We start from the raw sequence: 15,892 nt of genomic DNA, 5'->3' as shown, positions 1-15,892 counted from the left end.
TTCACTTCCTCACATAGAGATCCCGTACAATTTCCTGTAGTTATCACAATGAGCATTATATAGGGTGATACATGAAATGTTTAATATTATATGGCACTATATACATGGCAGAGAAACATTTCATATAGTCTTCACTTGTTTGCTTGCGATGACAACGTATTTCTGGAAATTTCCTAATGCTCGCACAACCCTGAGCCACATTTCTGGTGATATTATGAATAGTGCATGAATTCTAAAGTTCTCTCAAAACACTCCGCAAAAATCGCCGAGTCCCTCCATCCTCCCCCCCCCCCACAAAACTACAGTGCTTAGTTAGTCAAAGTAGCTCCAGTTGCAACTACATCTTCTCCGCATCAGTCAGCCAAAACTTGGATTCTATGCCGAAAGATGACCAGAGTCTACGATGTGAAGACGACCTCCACCGTATGTTGCATCGCCCGTCATTAGGGAAGTCTTTTCCTGACGAGAAATGATTGACGTGTCGGATCGGAAGAACCGGTACTCGATGGGAGGTAAATCAGAAGAATGCATAGGGTGAGGAAAGTTCCACGTTGCAACTTATGGAGAGATTGCACTGTCCTTGGAATGACACGTGGAGTCAGTTCTCGTTTTTCTGTAATACGAGAACACCATGTCTGTTTACCATTACTTGGTGCTTGCGGACAAGTTCCTGATGCATTTATGGGGTTCAACATTGTAATGATCCAAAGTGACGGTTTCGTTTTAACGACGAAAAACATGATTTATTACCCCTGCCATAGAACACCATGCGGTAATAATATCTTCTACAGCTGGATGGATGGTTGTGGAACCATACTGTACGTTGATCGTAATCCGACTAATCCTGATCATTTACGATTACCATGGCAGATCCATTTTCATCAGAAGTGACAATTTGATGGAGGAAACCTTCCCGGTTGTCCTGTACATTGGCACAAATCCCAGGGGGATGAGGGGGGCATGCCCCCAATCTTGGAACTAGGGAAGTATCCCCCCAATAATCCGATTTTATTATTTATTATTATTATTACTTTTTTTTTTTGCCTAAGTAAGTCTTAGAAACACAAATATACATGTATTTAGATTTCAGAATGTGTTACGGCACTAATTTGTAATACTGATATGTACCACTACTTCATCTACCTAGGCACATCGCCTGATATATAATATACAACAGGTTCACCTCAGAAATCAGATGCATCTACTGTAATATAAGTCTTATCTCTCCCTACCCCAGAACAAACCTCAAATTGCCCGCCCCCGAATGTTGAAGACAACTCTATTCCCCTGATCCTTCACAGCATTGTTTTTCAACTTCATAAAAACTTTGAACATCACTTAAAAAAAAGAAAAAAAGAAAAAGAAAGAAAGAAAGATTATGGGAAAAGTCTTACCCGTCCCCCTCCAATGTTGAAGACAGATTTGCGCAGATTGTTCCATACACTTAGAGAACTAGACACCTCCAAATGGTTTTCTTTGTTAGCCAATGCCAACTTATGTGGTCCATTAATCCAACTGTTTATCTTACCAACTGCACGAAACCACCAACGAGAGTTGTGTAGTGTGTGGTTAATTCGCCTGAAAATTGACGAACACGAATGTTTTATTTCCAAGGACCCGTTTCTATGGTGTTCTTTGAAGAGCTCATCACAATACGGCCACATGACTTATTTTTCAATTGTGTCACCGGCACGACTTTTTATGAAACATAAGTTTGTCCCTGTGCATAAAGACAAGATTAAATTGTAAAAATTAAAAGATTGTAAAAGTATGTCAGTGTATTTTGGAATTTTGCTTTGTGTTGTTGAAAGGATTTAAAAGTATGTCAGTGTATTTTGGAACTTTGCTTTGTGTTGTTAAAAGGATTTTGCTAAGCTTTTGATAACTGTTATTAGATAAAGGAGATTCATCCTGTATAGTTTTCTTTTCAGACTTGTCTAAGAAGAGCTGAACGAAACATGTCGAATCAAGACGCCGTTTATTTCGGTTGGGCGGATTATGTAGTAATGGCAATGGTACTTGTTCTCAGCATCTGCATTGGGATTTTCTATGGATTTTGTCGACGTACAAAGACATCTGTCACTGAATATTTATTTGGAAGCAGAAAAATGCAAACCTTCCCAACAGCGATGTCTCTTTTAGCTACGTAAGTAGATCAAAACATTGATTTTTTTTTTAAAGTTTAGAATTAAGTTGGACAAGTATTTCATAACACTTTAGGGATGGTACCGAGACCGAGACGAGACCGAGATGGACCTCTATACATCAAGACGAGACCGAGACGAGACTTAGGTCAGTCTCGAAAATCTCATTCTCGTCTCGAATTTTGATGTTGATAGCTATTAAAGTTGACTTACTCAAAATTTGTTTCGTTCCTGTTAGATAATATGGGAACGGTTGACTGATGTACAGTGGTGTATTTAGGGGTAACTATCGGGCTCAAGCCCCTCCCGAAACAAAATGCCCTGCTGACGTACAGTCTTTTCTGTCTTTCTTTCTTTTATCTCTCTCTATATATCCAGCCGCGGATCTAGGATATGATTAAGGGAGTGGCTAAACCATAGTTAGTTTGCAGCTTTACCATGTTGTGTGAGTTCAGACGTCTCGAAATTTGAGTTGAGAAAAAAAAAAAGAGTTAAAATAATGCACACATCAGCCAAAACATTTTGACTACCTACCTAATTGTTAGCATGTCCACCTTTGTCACGGATAACAACGGCGACGCGTCTTGGCATGGACGCAATGATTCTTGGTATGTCGCTGGAGAGAGTTGGCACCACATGTACACACACAGGTCACCTCATTCCGTTAAATTCCGAGGAGGGGGGCGATGCGCTCTAACGTCATGTTCAATCACATCCCAAATATGTTCGATTGAATTCAGATCCGGCAAGCTAGGGGGCCAGCACATCACTTGGAACTTGTCCCTATGTTCCTCGAACCATTCCATCACAGTCCTGGCGTTGTGACATGGTACATTATCTTGTCGAAAAATGCCACTACTGTTGGGAAACATGGTTGTCATGAAGGAGTGTACGTAGTCTGCAAGCAGTGCGATACGCCTCGGCCGTCATGGTGCCTTGCTCAAGCTTCGCTAGACACATGGATGCTCACGTGAATATTTCCCAGAGCATAATTAAGTCGCCGCTGGCTTGTTTCCATCCGCAGTACCGGTGTCAAGGAGCTGTTCCGTTGAAGCATGACGGATTCGCATCTTTCCATCTCATTTGGAGAATTTATGACATTCACTTTATCGCTATAGTTTTATACAAACTAGATAATCAATTATAATCAGTGATGTAATGCTAATTTTTTAGGTGGGTATACGCTCCATCCCTTGTCACACACACACACACACACACACACACATATATATATATATATATATATATATATATATATATATATATATATATATATATATATATATATATCGGGTGTTTCAATACTATTAGCCTTTGCACTATTAAGATTTAAAGTTCAAAGTTCATAAGAAAGTTATATCCTTTATCCTTGCTTATAGGCAACTCACACTGGCTCTCTGCGCGTATCGGTTGCATAACAAGCAGGATATTATATGAAGTAAGAAGAAAAGTCTGAGTGGAGAGCTGTTTTCAAGAAAGTTACCGAACCACTTAACATATCAACCAGAGACTAAGAAAAAGATTACCTATAATGTTATAGATTAATTTAAGATCTTATTTAGCTCTCTGCGTTAAGTAGGTCAGGTTGTAGAAGTGGTTATACTTGCATGACTTATAACTGTACGAAGAAAAAAATGACTTGGACCAATGTTGTTTCCGCCACCTTGCTCATTCCGTTGATCCTATCTATCACTATGACACTTTCAAAGCGTGTATTTAATGTACACAGAAATACACATATCTCGTTTGAGTTAAAATGTTGAGCGTATTTGGAGTAATTAAAGATTGAAATTTTGAATTGTAACATTGTAAATCGATCGCGAACCACAGCCTATTGGCTGCTATGATAATCAGGACCATAACCAAGAAGAGATTAATCGCCCTCAATCTGTAGTTTGTCCGTCCTGCAGATTACAACCTCTCTCTTTCTCTCCCAAATTGTGTTGAGTTGTTCTTTTGCTCGGGGAATGAATTTAGCTCTCTTTTGTCGGATCATAGCTGCATTAAAATAAAAAAAGTTTAATTTTGGTTTCGTTGGCGCATGATCGTTTTAGAATTGATAGGTTGAGTGACCCAGTAGCCTAAGTGTCAACAGCAATAATGTCGAAATTAGTATCCGTGCTAAAACTAATATCTGCCTTATTGCTGTTGGTACTTAGGCTACTGTGTCACTCAACTATTCAACTAAAACAATGACAGTTATGTCCCAATGAGCAAATAATTAATGACTTGAAGCGTTAATAGCTAAGTAAAAAGAATAGACAAATGAACAATACAATAATACGAAGACAAGCTGTTTTCATGAACTACCACACCTAGAACTTTGAATTTTAGATGTCTCGGAAAAGCAGAAATAAACTTAGGTCATACCACTGTCATAAGTTCAAATCTAGTCTTTGTTGCGATCTTCATACACGAAGCTTTCTTTTGCTCTAGATGCCAATTTCAAGACAAATTTAAACCGAATTAAGCATGACGCCTGCAGCGGCGTTATGATCGAATATTTTTCTTGTTCATATGTTCTTGTCCGATATTTTTTTTTTTTCAAGTAAACATTTAGTTTTTTATGAGAAGCTCTGCAAAAGAGCCGCTTCGACCAAACAACAAATAGTCACCTTGGAGAACATTTTTGAGGCCAATTTATGGTTGAATTAAGCCCGGATACCAGCGCCGAAGTTCGAGTCGGGTACTATCGGTATACCCATCTGAAACTTTAATCCAATAATTCGATTCGAGGTTTGGGTTTCCCGTCAGGAGCGATTTAAAAAAATCACAAACGACAATCTTTCTGAGAGAAGTAGCTCAAGTGGTAGAGCGTGGCTTCGCATTCGGTAGGTCGTGGGTTCGATTCCCTCTGCCAACCATCCTGATTGTGGTTTTCCTCAGTTCTACAATGTAAATTCCGGGATAGTACCTACTAAACAGGCCCTGGCCAATATCTTCCCAAATCCTTTCTATTATTGTTGTTGTTGTTAGATATGCAGTATAAAATGGCCTCTGAGCTATATCTGGTGATTGTTAAACAAATAAAATAAATACGCACCTTGAAAAAAAGGAAAAATAGATACAGACAAAAAATGTTCTCCTCCTAAAAGTATTTTTCAAAAGAAATAAAAGTTGTAAACTAAGTTTTATTTATTATTATTAAAACCGAGGAAGCAAATAAGAAAACCCGCAAGTCTAGCTCTTGTAGTTAGATTATAATGTTCGTGGTCAGACATTTTCTCAGATGTTGAAAGGTGTTTCGAGTATACTGTCAGACAAAAGGACTTGAAAAGGATGCTGCCTGGACTTATAAGCTGATGTACTATTCCAGTATTCACTTAATCTGTCAAAAGCTTGGAAATACCAGTAAGGATGGATGGCTATTTAGCTAATTTTCTAACGTCTTTTTGGACATCTTGCAAATTGCGAAGAAACTCTTAATTCGTCAACCCACAAAGAAAGTTTAAACATATTCGGGATTTCCACTTTTTGAGGTAAATTTTAGACTTTCACTGAAACAGTTACTGCTTCCTTACTATTTATCGTAGAATCATGGTTCATACCTTGTTTTTCTCAGAATAAAGCACAATCCTTTCCGACTCGCACTACTCGCTTGTCCGTATTATACACCAGAAACGAGAAAAGCGGGGGAAACCGGGAGTTTTTTTCCGATTGTTTTCAAGATTTTTGCACCCATTTATATATATTCAAAGAAATTACATCGTCATTACTATTTGGCCTGGCATCATGGCCATTTTCTTCGTATTACGCGCCCTTTCCAACAGTACCATCACATGTCCGTATCGTACACCTGAACCGGAAAGTTCGGGAAAAACCGGATTTTTTTGAAAAGTCACCCCTTTCGGAACATGTCGCCCCTCTGGCCCGGCCTGTGTTCATGTAGGGATCTAAAAATCTCTTGGAAAATACACAATTTGTTATGTACACAATGCGTGTGCAAAATTTCAATCTGATATCTTGAAAACAAAGAGCAGATTTTTTTTTTTTTTTTTGAAAATCTGAAGGCGATCCATTTATAGATATAGAGGGTGGCCCAAAAGTATTTATACAACCCTGCATTGATTAAGTATGACAGTTTATTAAGATAATGAGGTTATATACTTCAGTCTATTCCGACTTTAGGGTATAAGTGAAAAGAAATCAAAAACAAATAATAAACTAGCGTAAGTTAAATCTGTATGGATAATAATAAGTGAATTACATAAAATGCCATAAGTCTATTAGTACGCTAGGCTGTATACCTACTTTTGGACCACACTATATATACATATATTCTAAAAATTCCTACAGCATTACTATTTGGGTTAGGATCATGGTTCAAACGTCATTTTCTTCAGTATTACGCGCCCGTTCCAACGGTACCACTCACATGTCTGTATCATACACATGAATACGAAAATGCGGGAAAACCGTTTTTTTTTTCTGAAAATTACGCTCTCGAAATATTAGCACCCCTCGTGCCCGGGTCCGGGTTCAGGTAGGGATCTCAAAAAATTGAGAAATACTGAAAGATGCACACAATCCGTATGCAAAATTTTAATTTTAATATCTTGAAAACTAAGGGTGGGATTTTTAAAAAATTCCCTTAAGGAAAAAAGTCACACCCCTCCACACCCACTTGGTACCGCCAAGTTTACCATCTGATTCCAAAGCGCATCTGGGGTGTTCTTTGGCCTATGCTTGACTTGACCAATAATAAAAAATGGGTTCAATACGTGTTATATGAGCTTAATAAGCGTTTAAACATAACACTACTCCATGGTACTGATTTTTACCATAAATCCCCAAAGGGTTAAACACTACTAAGCAAATATTTTCGAAGTGACGGCTGTATCAAAATGATTAAAGATTGCTGTGACATGCTCATACGCTACAAGTCTTTCCTGACTTTTGTTTTCTACCCCTTTCTGTTAACAAATTTTCTTTTTTATGTGAAAGAATTTTACACAATAAAGAAAAATGTTTATTTTTACAATGTCTCTTTTTTTGTTCAGTAGGTTGAGGAAAAACTACTACTAGTAGTAGCTGCTGAGTATTTATGAAAATCAATCGCCACTTTCTTTGATGTCAATTGAGGCTACAAATGAGGACTACTAATTCGGGGTTCGCTGTTGTATTTGGTGGTATTGGGAACGACAGTGAATGCTTCGAACTAGACCGACGATAGGTCATATGTTTTGTTATTTTTGTGGAGGCCAATGATTTTTTGGCGCAAATATATTCATTTAATTTCCTCTTAGCTCTTAAAGTAAAGACAACATTTTTGCGGAACCTCCTTCCGCGATTAGAAGGGAACTGGTTCCATCCCATATTGCCTTGCTCAAATTGTATCCAATCGACAGACTTTGAATTTGTATTTGGAATTTGGAAGGTAGGGACAACACATGTGACATCTTGAGGAAAAATCACTGGATGTTCAGAGCGCTGCTTTCCATTATAGACGAAAGAAAATTGGATTCATATGCCCCGAAAACGCAAATATTTTAATAGAATTTAGACATCATTCGCGGTAACAGCCTGACGACCATGTTTAATGATTTCTTTTTTTCTTTTTCTTTTTTTCTTTTTTGGAAATAAAGTACATGAAAAGTAGTTGCTGTTTGTCCCAATGAAGTGAGTATACTATTGATCGATTGTAGCGTATACCCGTGTACTTCCTAAATTTTTGGTGGCTATACGATAGTTCCCAAAAATTAGAGGTGGGTATACGCCGTATACCCACGTATACCCTCCATTAAATCCCTGATTATAATAATAATAATAATAATAATAATAATAATAATAATAATAATAATAATAATAATTATTATTATTATTATTATTATTATTATTATTATTATTATTATTATTATTATTATTATTATTATTAGTGATAATAATAATAATGATTAGTGATTAGTGACAGTTTTAATTAACTGAATTGAACTGAAAATTAAATCTTGATCTCGATAGATCAACTATTAAGTTTATGAGTTATGTACCTTTCTAAAGTAATAAAATGATGGAATTAGTTTCAAGGCTGTTTCTAAGTGAATACTTTCTTCAAAACAATATTAAAAATTATAGAAAGATTTCCGAGACACTCGAGTCGAGTCGACATTTTTACGAGCAGTCTCGACTCGAGTCGTGTCTCGACTCGAAAATTCGAATCGAGAAATACATTTGTCTCGACTCGTCTCGAATTTTACAAAGTGTGTCTCGACTCGAATTCGAGTCGAGTCGAGTCGAGATTCGAGACATGCTTCGACTCGTGCGCACCCCTACTCGATACCATCCCTGATTTAATTTAAATTTACGCCTGTTTCTTTGATTACACTTGTGTTTCTGTTCGTTAATCATAAATCATTAGAGTCGGGTTAACTTTGTCAAAAAGTGCTTACCTGCGATTGAGCAACGCGGGGTCGATTCCCGATAGGGTGGAAGCAGTTTTCTTGTTTTACCTTGTTCCAATGCGGCACTGAGGGCTGCTGTTTCGCCAGTCCCCCACTTTAAAACTCTTATAACTTTGTAACGGAAATGGTATAAACGAAATTTTTTGCGGTACATTCCGGCACAAACGTAGCACAAACGATTGGCATAGATTTTGTTTCGAAATTCCAAGGTAGGGGCTGCCGTTTCACCAGCCACCGACTTTAAAACTCTTATGACTTTGTAACGGAAAAAGTACAAACGAAAATTTTTGCGGTACATTCCGGCACAAACGTAGCACAAACGATTGGCATAGATTTTGTTTCGAAATTCCAAGGTGGGGGGCTGCTGTTTCGCCAGCCCCCACTTTAAAACTCCTATAACTTTTTAACGGAAATGGTACAAACGAAAATATTTGCGGTACATTCCGGCACAAACGTAGCACAAATGATTGGCATAGGTTTTGTTTCGAAATTCCAAGGTTGGGGGCTTCCGTTTCCCCATCCCCCCACTTTAAAACTATTATAACTTCGTACCGGAAGTGGTAGAAACGAAAATTTTTGTGGTACATTCCGGCTCAAACGTAGCACAAACGATTGGCATAGGTTTTGTTTCGAAATTCCAAGGTTGGAGGCTGCCGTTTCCCCTGGCCCCCACTTTAACTCTCTTATAACTTCGTGCCGGAAGTGATACAAACGGAAATTTTTGCGGTACAATCCGGCACAAACGTAGCACAAACAATTGGCATAGGTTTTGTTTCGAAATTCCAAGGTTGGAGGCTGCAGTTTCTCCAGCCCCCCCCCCCCACTTTAAAACCTTTATAACTTCGTACTGGAAGTGGTACAAATGAAAGTTTTTGCGGTATATTCCGGCACAAACGTAGCACAAACGATTGTCATAGGTTTTGTCTCGAAACTTCAAGGTGGGGGGGGGGGGGGGCTGGCGAAATGCACCTGTTTTGGAAATAGTTCCAATCACAGCAGAGATTTTTGGCGGCGGAGAATACAAAACGAATAGAAAATGCTAAAATGTGGATCAAACCGGATTGCAGAGAGGATATGGTCATCTCAAGAAGGACGAGGGGGGTCCAAAATATTCTGCAAAAATTTCGATTGGTAATTTTTCTAAAGATTCCTGCCCAATAGCGGGCCTAGTTTTTTGTATAGCATTAAGATGATGATTTCAATATTTCCCTATTTGAAATACCCATTTACTGAATGTTATCGTGAAATAATGTATGAATAAAGATATTTCCCCAAAATATAGTTACAACAGAATTATCCTGAATTTCCACGTTACTTAAAAGTATAATTATAATCAATTTAAGAGAATGTAACTTATATATATTGAAACCTATTTCGGAAAATTTAGCATGGTACAGTCGGTGATAAAAGTAGCGGAGACCACATTACGTGATTGTAATGGTACATTACATATTATAACACAATCGTGTTAACACATAGGCATGTTGTTGAAATAACACGACGATTTTTTACAGTGTAATTTTTCGAAAATTTTCCAATAAAGAATAAAAGGCAACGCTTACTATAAACAATCAAAAATATATAAATAACAATTCCAATTATTATTGTCACTCAATAAACTACTGTTTAGAGGCTAGAACTCCCGGCGCTAAGGGCGCCGATCCGTGGGGATCGCCTCTCAAAAGCTCATGTGGGACCCATATATTTTTATAAATATGTATTTTTTATATGTATATCTTTTAAATGTTGTATGCATTTTCTATGAATATACAATATTTGGCATAATTTGAATTCAATTTGTCTTAAAAATCCTCATATATGCCTTCTTAGACCTTTGTCTGCAACCAAACACACATCTGAATGCCCCCGAAAAGTTATAGATAAAATCGGCGCCCTTGCCTGGCGTTAGACTGGGCCCACCACTGTTTCTACCTATCGCAGCTGAATGTAAATTCCTGTCAGGAATATGTAATACTAAAGAGAGCAGGAACTATATCTGAACAGTGGCGACTAGTCAAAAATATTTTGAAGTCTCAAACAGAAAATATGGGGTTATCTTTATACATATACAAATTTAAATACCGCTATAATAAATATAATTATATATATACCGTCTTTAATAAATATTGGCACGATTTCTTTACAAGTAGTATTTGGGTCATTGTTAGGAAAACTCAAATAACAATAGCTGTAATCTGCTACTTAACGGTTCATAGTTTTCTTATACAGTCCTACATAAATTAATAATAAAAACTTTTCCAGCAGTATAAAAAACATCAGTTGCATCAGATTGGGAACAAACGACATGCATTTTAACGTTAGAAAATTCGTTTCTTACAATTTTCTCGAAAACTACGCATGATAATTCATCTTCAAGCTTGTCATTTTGTTTATCTCAATTTGATATATCGATTAATATACGTTTATCTTATATTTGGAAGCGGTGTAAAACAAAAGAAAATAAAGTTTGAGTAGATCATAATTTTGTGCTAGGCCTATATCTCTTTAAGCAGTATCACTGAAACTCTTGATTACTGTATATACTTCAGGATCAGTTTCAGCTTAACGCACACGATGCACTCTTAGGCTTACAAAAAAGAAACTTGACTTTGTATTGATTTTCTCGAAAACTTCTCATGAGGATTTACATTCAGCATTTTGTTCAGGTCAATGAAATCTATCGATTATAATGATCTATCTTTGAATATTTTTTTCTTTTAACGCTAATAACATTGTAGGATATCCAGTATTTACTGTACGATGATATCATGAATATGGGATTTTCCTTTGCTTTAAAACATATCAAATACCAATAGTTAGGCGTCTTAAGAGGGTAGACTACTAAATATTTTTCAAAAGCTAATCATTTTTCTTTTGCCAGTTTCTCGCAAGTGAAAAGAGATAATGAAATGTAACTTACCTCTATAATAGATAATGTTATTCTTCACCCGAAAATACGAATCGAAGAATTTTCAATGTTGCCATCCATAGAAATTACAGTGTGATCAGAATTTGAATTACCCAAAAATCTAGGTTATGGAAGCGACTAAAAAAATGAACTCAACGGCAATTGATGACTTATGATGCTGTCTATGTTCCTTGTTAACTACTCTTTAAATAACTATTTGTATTTTAATTCTACTGTTTATTAAAAATTATTTATTTTGTACTCTTTATTATAAAATAAATACAAATATTATTTAAAAAGTAGTTAACAATAAACACAGACAGGATGATAAGTCATCAATTGACGTTGGGTTCATTTTTCTAGCCGCTGCCATAACCTAGATTTTTGGGCAATTCAAATTCTGGTCACACTGTAATATCTATGGATGGCAACACTATGGATGGAAGATTTGGAAATATATTGATTTGACTCTAATCTCGGTTATTTTGGATCATTTTTGCATGTATCTCCCTCCCACTCCCGCCGTTAGAGGCGCTAGTGGCGTTACATAAAAACAAGAGTCCGTTCAAGACTTACAGATGAACATCTGGAATTAATGTTCTTGATGCACTCAGAAAGAGACATTCTGACCAAAATAGACAACAATCTTATTATTGACAAAATGTGTGAAAAAAGCAAGGAGATGCGAAGGCTCCTTCAAGCATGAAGCAGTGACTTTACTTTCATTTTTCAGTTTTGTTTTTGAATTTCTTTTTTCGCTAGGTAGGTATATAATTCTAAATTTACTTTTGTTAATTTGTAGTAAATGTTTCATGTATACTTTTTATTAATGGTTTTAAAAATAGATGAAAAATAAGTTAATGTTATGATGAACATAGCTTTAAAAGTACAGAAGTATGAAAAATAGCATAAGCCCCAAAACTTAACTCAAATCTTCAGTTATAATTAGGCTGTTAACAAATGTAGCCGAAGAATTTAAACAACTGGTGTGATTTTTGTAGTCTCAGTTAAAGTGTGCAGATTTATATAGGCCTAATATACGAGGCGTGTTTTTTAAGTAAGGGCGTTTGAACATAAGTACACAGCGAAAGGTCATTTCAAAAAAGTAAATGTATTTTCAGAAAGTACATACTTTACTCTATTTTTTCGACATAGTTGCCAAGTTTGTTCAAACACTTATCATACCTCTCAACCAATTTCAAAATACCCTCTTCATAAAAACTTGCCGCCTCCTCCGATAACCAAGAGTTCACTGCCGTTTTCACATCGTCGTCATCATTGTAACGGTTGCCACTGAGGTGTTGTTTGAGGTGGAGGAACATATGGTAATCGCTCGGTGCAAGATCAGGACTGTAGGGTGTGTGGTCTAAAACTTCCCAGCCAAAACTGTCCAACAAATCGCGGGTCTGACCTGCAGTGTGAGGTCTTGCATTGTCATGGAGAAGAACAATCCCTTTGTCAGCATGCCGCGTCGTTTGTTTTGAATCGCTCTGCGTAGCTTTCACAGGGTTTGGCAGTATGCTTCTGCATTGATAGTGGTTCCTCGTTGCATGAAGTCGACCAACAAAACACCATGCCTATTCCAAAACGCCGACGTCATGATTTTGCGCTGGGACAGAGTCTGTTTGGCCTTCACCTTTACAGGCGAGTGTGTGTGTCTCCATTCCGTGCTCTGTTGCTTCGATTCGGGCGTGATATGCGAAACCCATGTTTCGTCTCCAGTTACGATCTGACTCAAGAAGCCGTCAGTTTCTTCGTGATAACGAGTCAAGAACTTCATGGCACACTCAAATCTTTGGTTTTTGTGGTCCTCTTTAGGAGTTTTCGGGACCCAACGGGAGCACAGTTTCCTAAACTTTAGGTGTTCAGAAACAATTTTGTAAAGCACTGATCTCGACACGTCAGGAAATTCGTTTGAGAGACCTGTTATTGTGAAGTGCCTGTTCTCACGAACCCTCACTTCAACTGAAGCCACCAAATCGTCTGTAATCGAAGAAGGGCGACCGGAGCGGTCCTCATCATGGACGTTGTCATGGCCGCTTTTGAATTCTCGTGCCCACTTACGCACTTTGCTTGCACTCATAACAGTATGACAGTACACTTCGCAAATCTGTCGATGAATTTCTGCAGCAGACAGATTATTTGCTGACAAAAACCATATCACTGAGCGAACCTCACACGCGGCGGGCGACGTGATAGTCTTAAACATTGTGAAAGCACAGAACACAACCGTACAGGTCAGCTACAGAGTTGAAACTGAGCACAGTTGTTCCCGAGGCATGCCGGTACACGACGCACGCGCTAGTATGTGCGCGAACTACTAGTGTCTATAACAAAACGGACCTTACTTAAAAAACACGCCTCGTATTTAGTACTCAAAGTCTCTTTGTTTGTTTATGAAAATTTTGAATTTGTATAATTCTATCGTGATTAACTGCAATAGCTACTTAATCTTTTGTTGTTTTTTGTGTACTAATTTTCCGAGGGAAGCCCCCCGGCACTTTCGTTTATTAGGAGGGGGTATTCCATACAAGCGAAAGCCTCAGATGGACGGCGCCCTCCCAGAGTATGTCACCGCGCCCTTTTTACATAGTCAGTCCACCTCTGCTAGTACTAGATGCTGAGTATTTTTTGTAAATCAATTGCTACTTTCTTTGATGTCAATTGCAGCTACAAATGAGCAGTACTAATCCGGGGTTCGCTGTTGTATTTGGTGGTATTGGGAACGACGGTGAATGCTTCGAAATAGACAAATGATAGGTCATATGTTTTGTTATTTTTGTGGAGGCCAACGTTTTCTTGGTGAAAATATATTCACTTAATTTCCTCTTAACTCTTATAGTAAAGACCACATTTTTTCGGAACATCCTTTCGCGATTAGAAAGAAACTGGTTCCATCCCATATTGGCTTGCTCAAATTGTATCCAATCGACAGACTTTGAATTGAATTTGAAATATGGAAGGTAAGGACAACGCATGTGACATCTTAGGAAAAATCATTGCACGTTTAGAGCGCTGTTTTCCATTATAGAAGAGATTCTCGGAAAATTTGGTTCCCACGCCCCGAAAACGCAAAAATTTTAAAAGAATTTAGACATCATTCGCGGTAACAGCCTGACGACAAGCTGTTTAGTGAGATTTTTTGATTTGAAATAAAGTACGTGAAAAGCAGTTGTTGTTTGTTCCAATGAAATGAGTATACTATTGATCGAATGTAGCGTATACCCGCGTACTTCCTAAATTTGAGGTGGCTATACGATAGTTTCCAAAAATTAGAGGTGGGTATACGCCGTATACTCGCGTATACCCTCCATTACATCCCTGCTTCAAGCCTATATCATCGTGAAGAATTTCATAAGTTACATAAACAGATAAAGACCGACATATCACTTGCGTATAAGACATTCATTTTAGAATCTGAACTTTTTATTCGTAATGACCCGGGCCAACTTTGGAGTTTTGTCAAAAGCAAAACCAAACATATGTCATCAGTTTTCTTGACTTACAATGGAAAAGAAATAAATCATGACAGTGAGATTGCTCAGGCCTTCGCGCATTACTTTCAATCTGTTTATAGCAATGTTTCAGCAAAATACGATGTAGATAGTTTAATTTCTAGCAAGATGGAATGCAGTAGTCTGTTGGACAACTTTCAACTTGGAGAAATACAACTTTAAAAAAAAATGAATTGGCTATAAAGGCATTTAAACCAAAAGCGTCATGTGGACCTGATGGCATTCCTCCCTATGTTGTCAAAGGCTGTATTGATATATTCAAGTATCCACTCCATACTATATTCAATATATCCATAATTCCGGCACTTTTCCGGACAAATGGAAAGAAAGTTTAGTGTGCCCAGTGCCAAAGTCTGGAAATAAAAACGAAATACAAAACTTCAGACCTATAGCTATATTATCTTCTTTTGCCAAAATTCTTGGGAGTATTTTATATGCACGAATTCTGAATCACGTTAAACCAGCTATATCAATACATCAACATGGTTTTTTACGCAATAGATCTACTGCAACAAACCTAGCAGTTGTAACAAATTTTATAGCAACGGAGGTAGACAAAGGCGGCCAGGTAGACGTTATTTATACCGACTTCAGTAAGGCATTCGATGTCGTGGATCATAATGTTCTAGTTGCGAAATTAGCAAGCCTAAACTTTACAAAGTCGGCAATTGAATATATTGTGTCATATTTATGCAATTGGAAACAATCTGTTTTATACAAGGGACATATCACTGAAAAGTTTGCTACTCAGTCTGGGGTTCCTCAAGGATCTCATCTGGGTCCTCTATTATTTCTCCTACTTATTAATGATATTCCGCTTTTTATTGAAAACTCTGAGATTCTCCTATTCGCTGATGATCTCAAATTATATTCTAGAATTAATTCAACTAAAGACTGCACACAACTACAACAAGACCTACAGCGAGT

General features: G+C 37.4%; 1 protein-coding gene across 1 annotated transcript in view; it reads left to right on the top strand.

Moving 5' to 3' along the window:
* The first annotated feature begins 1,948 nt into the window (after positions 1-1,948).
* The window catches only part of LOC145679074 (sodium-coupled monocarboxylate transporter 1-like), an 80,021-nt gene continuing 66,077 nt past the window's right edge, over positions 1,949-15,892 (top strand). The window contains exon 1 of the mRNA XM_081749669.1: positions 1,949-2,146. Coding sequence (XP_081605795.1) covers positions 1,959-2,146 — 188 coding nt within the window. The 5' untranslated portion in view covers positions 1,949-1,958. The remainder of the gene's footprint in view (positions 2,147-15,892) is intronic.

Source organism: Thermobia domestica, chromosome 2, assembly GCF_964235325.1.
Source record: "Thermobia domestica chromosome 2, izTheDome1.hap1.1, whole genome shotgun sequence".
NCBI lineage: Eukaryota > Metazoa > Arthropoda > Insecta > Zygentoma > Lepismatidae > Thermobia > Thermobia domestica.
This window is presented reverse-complemented; position numbering and strand designations above follow the sequence as displayed.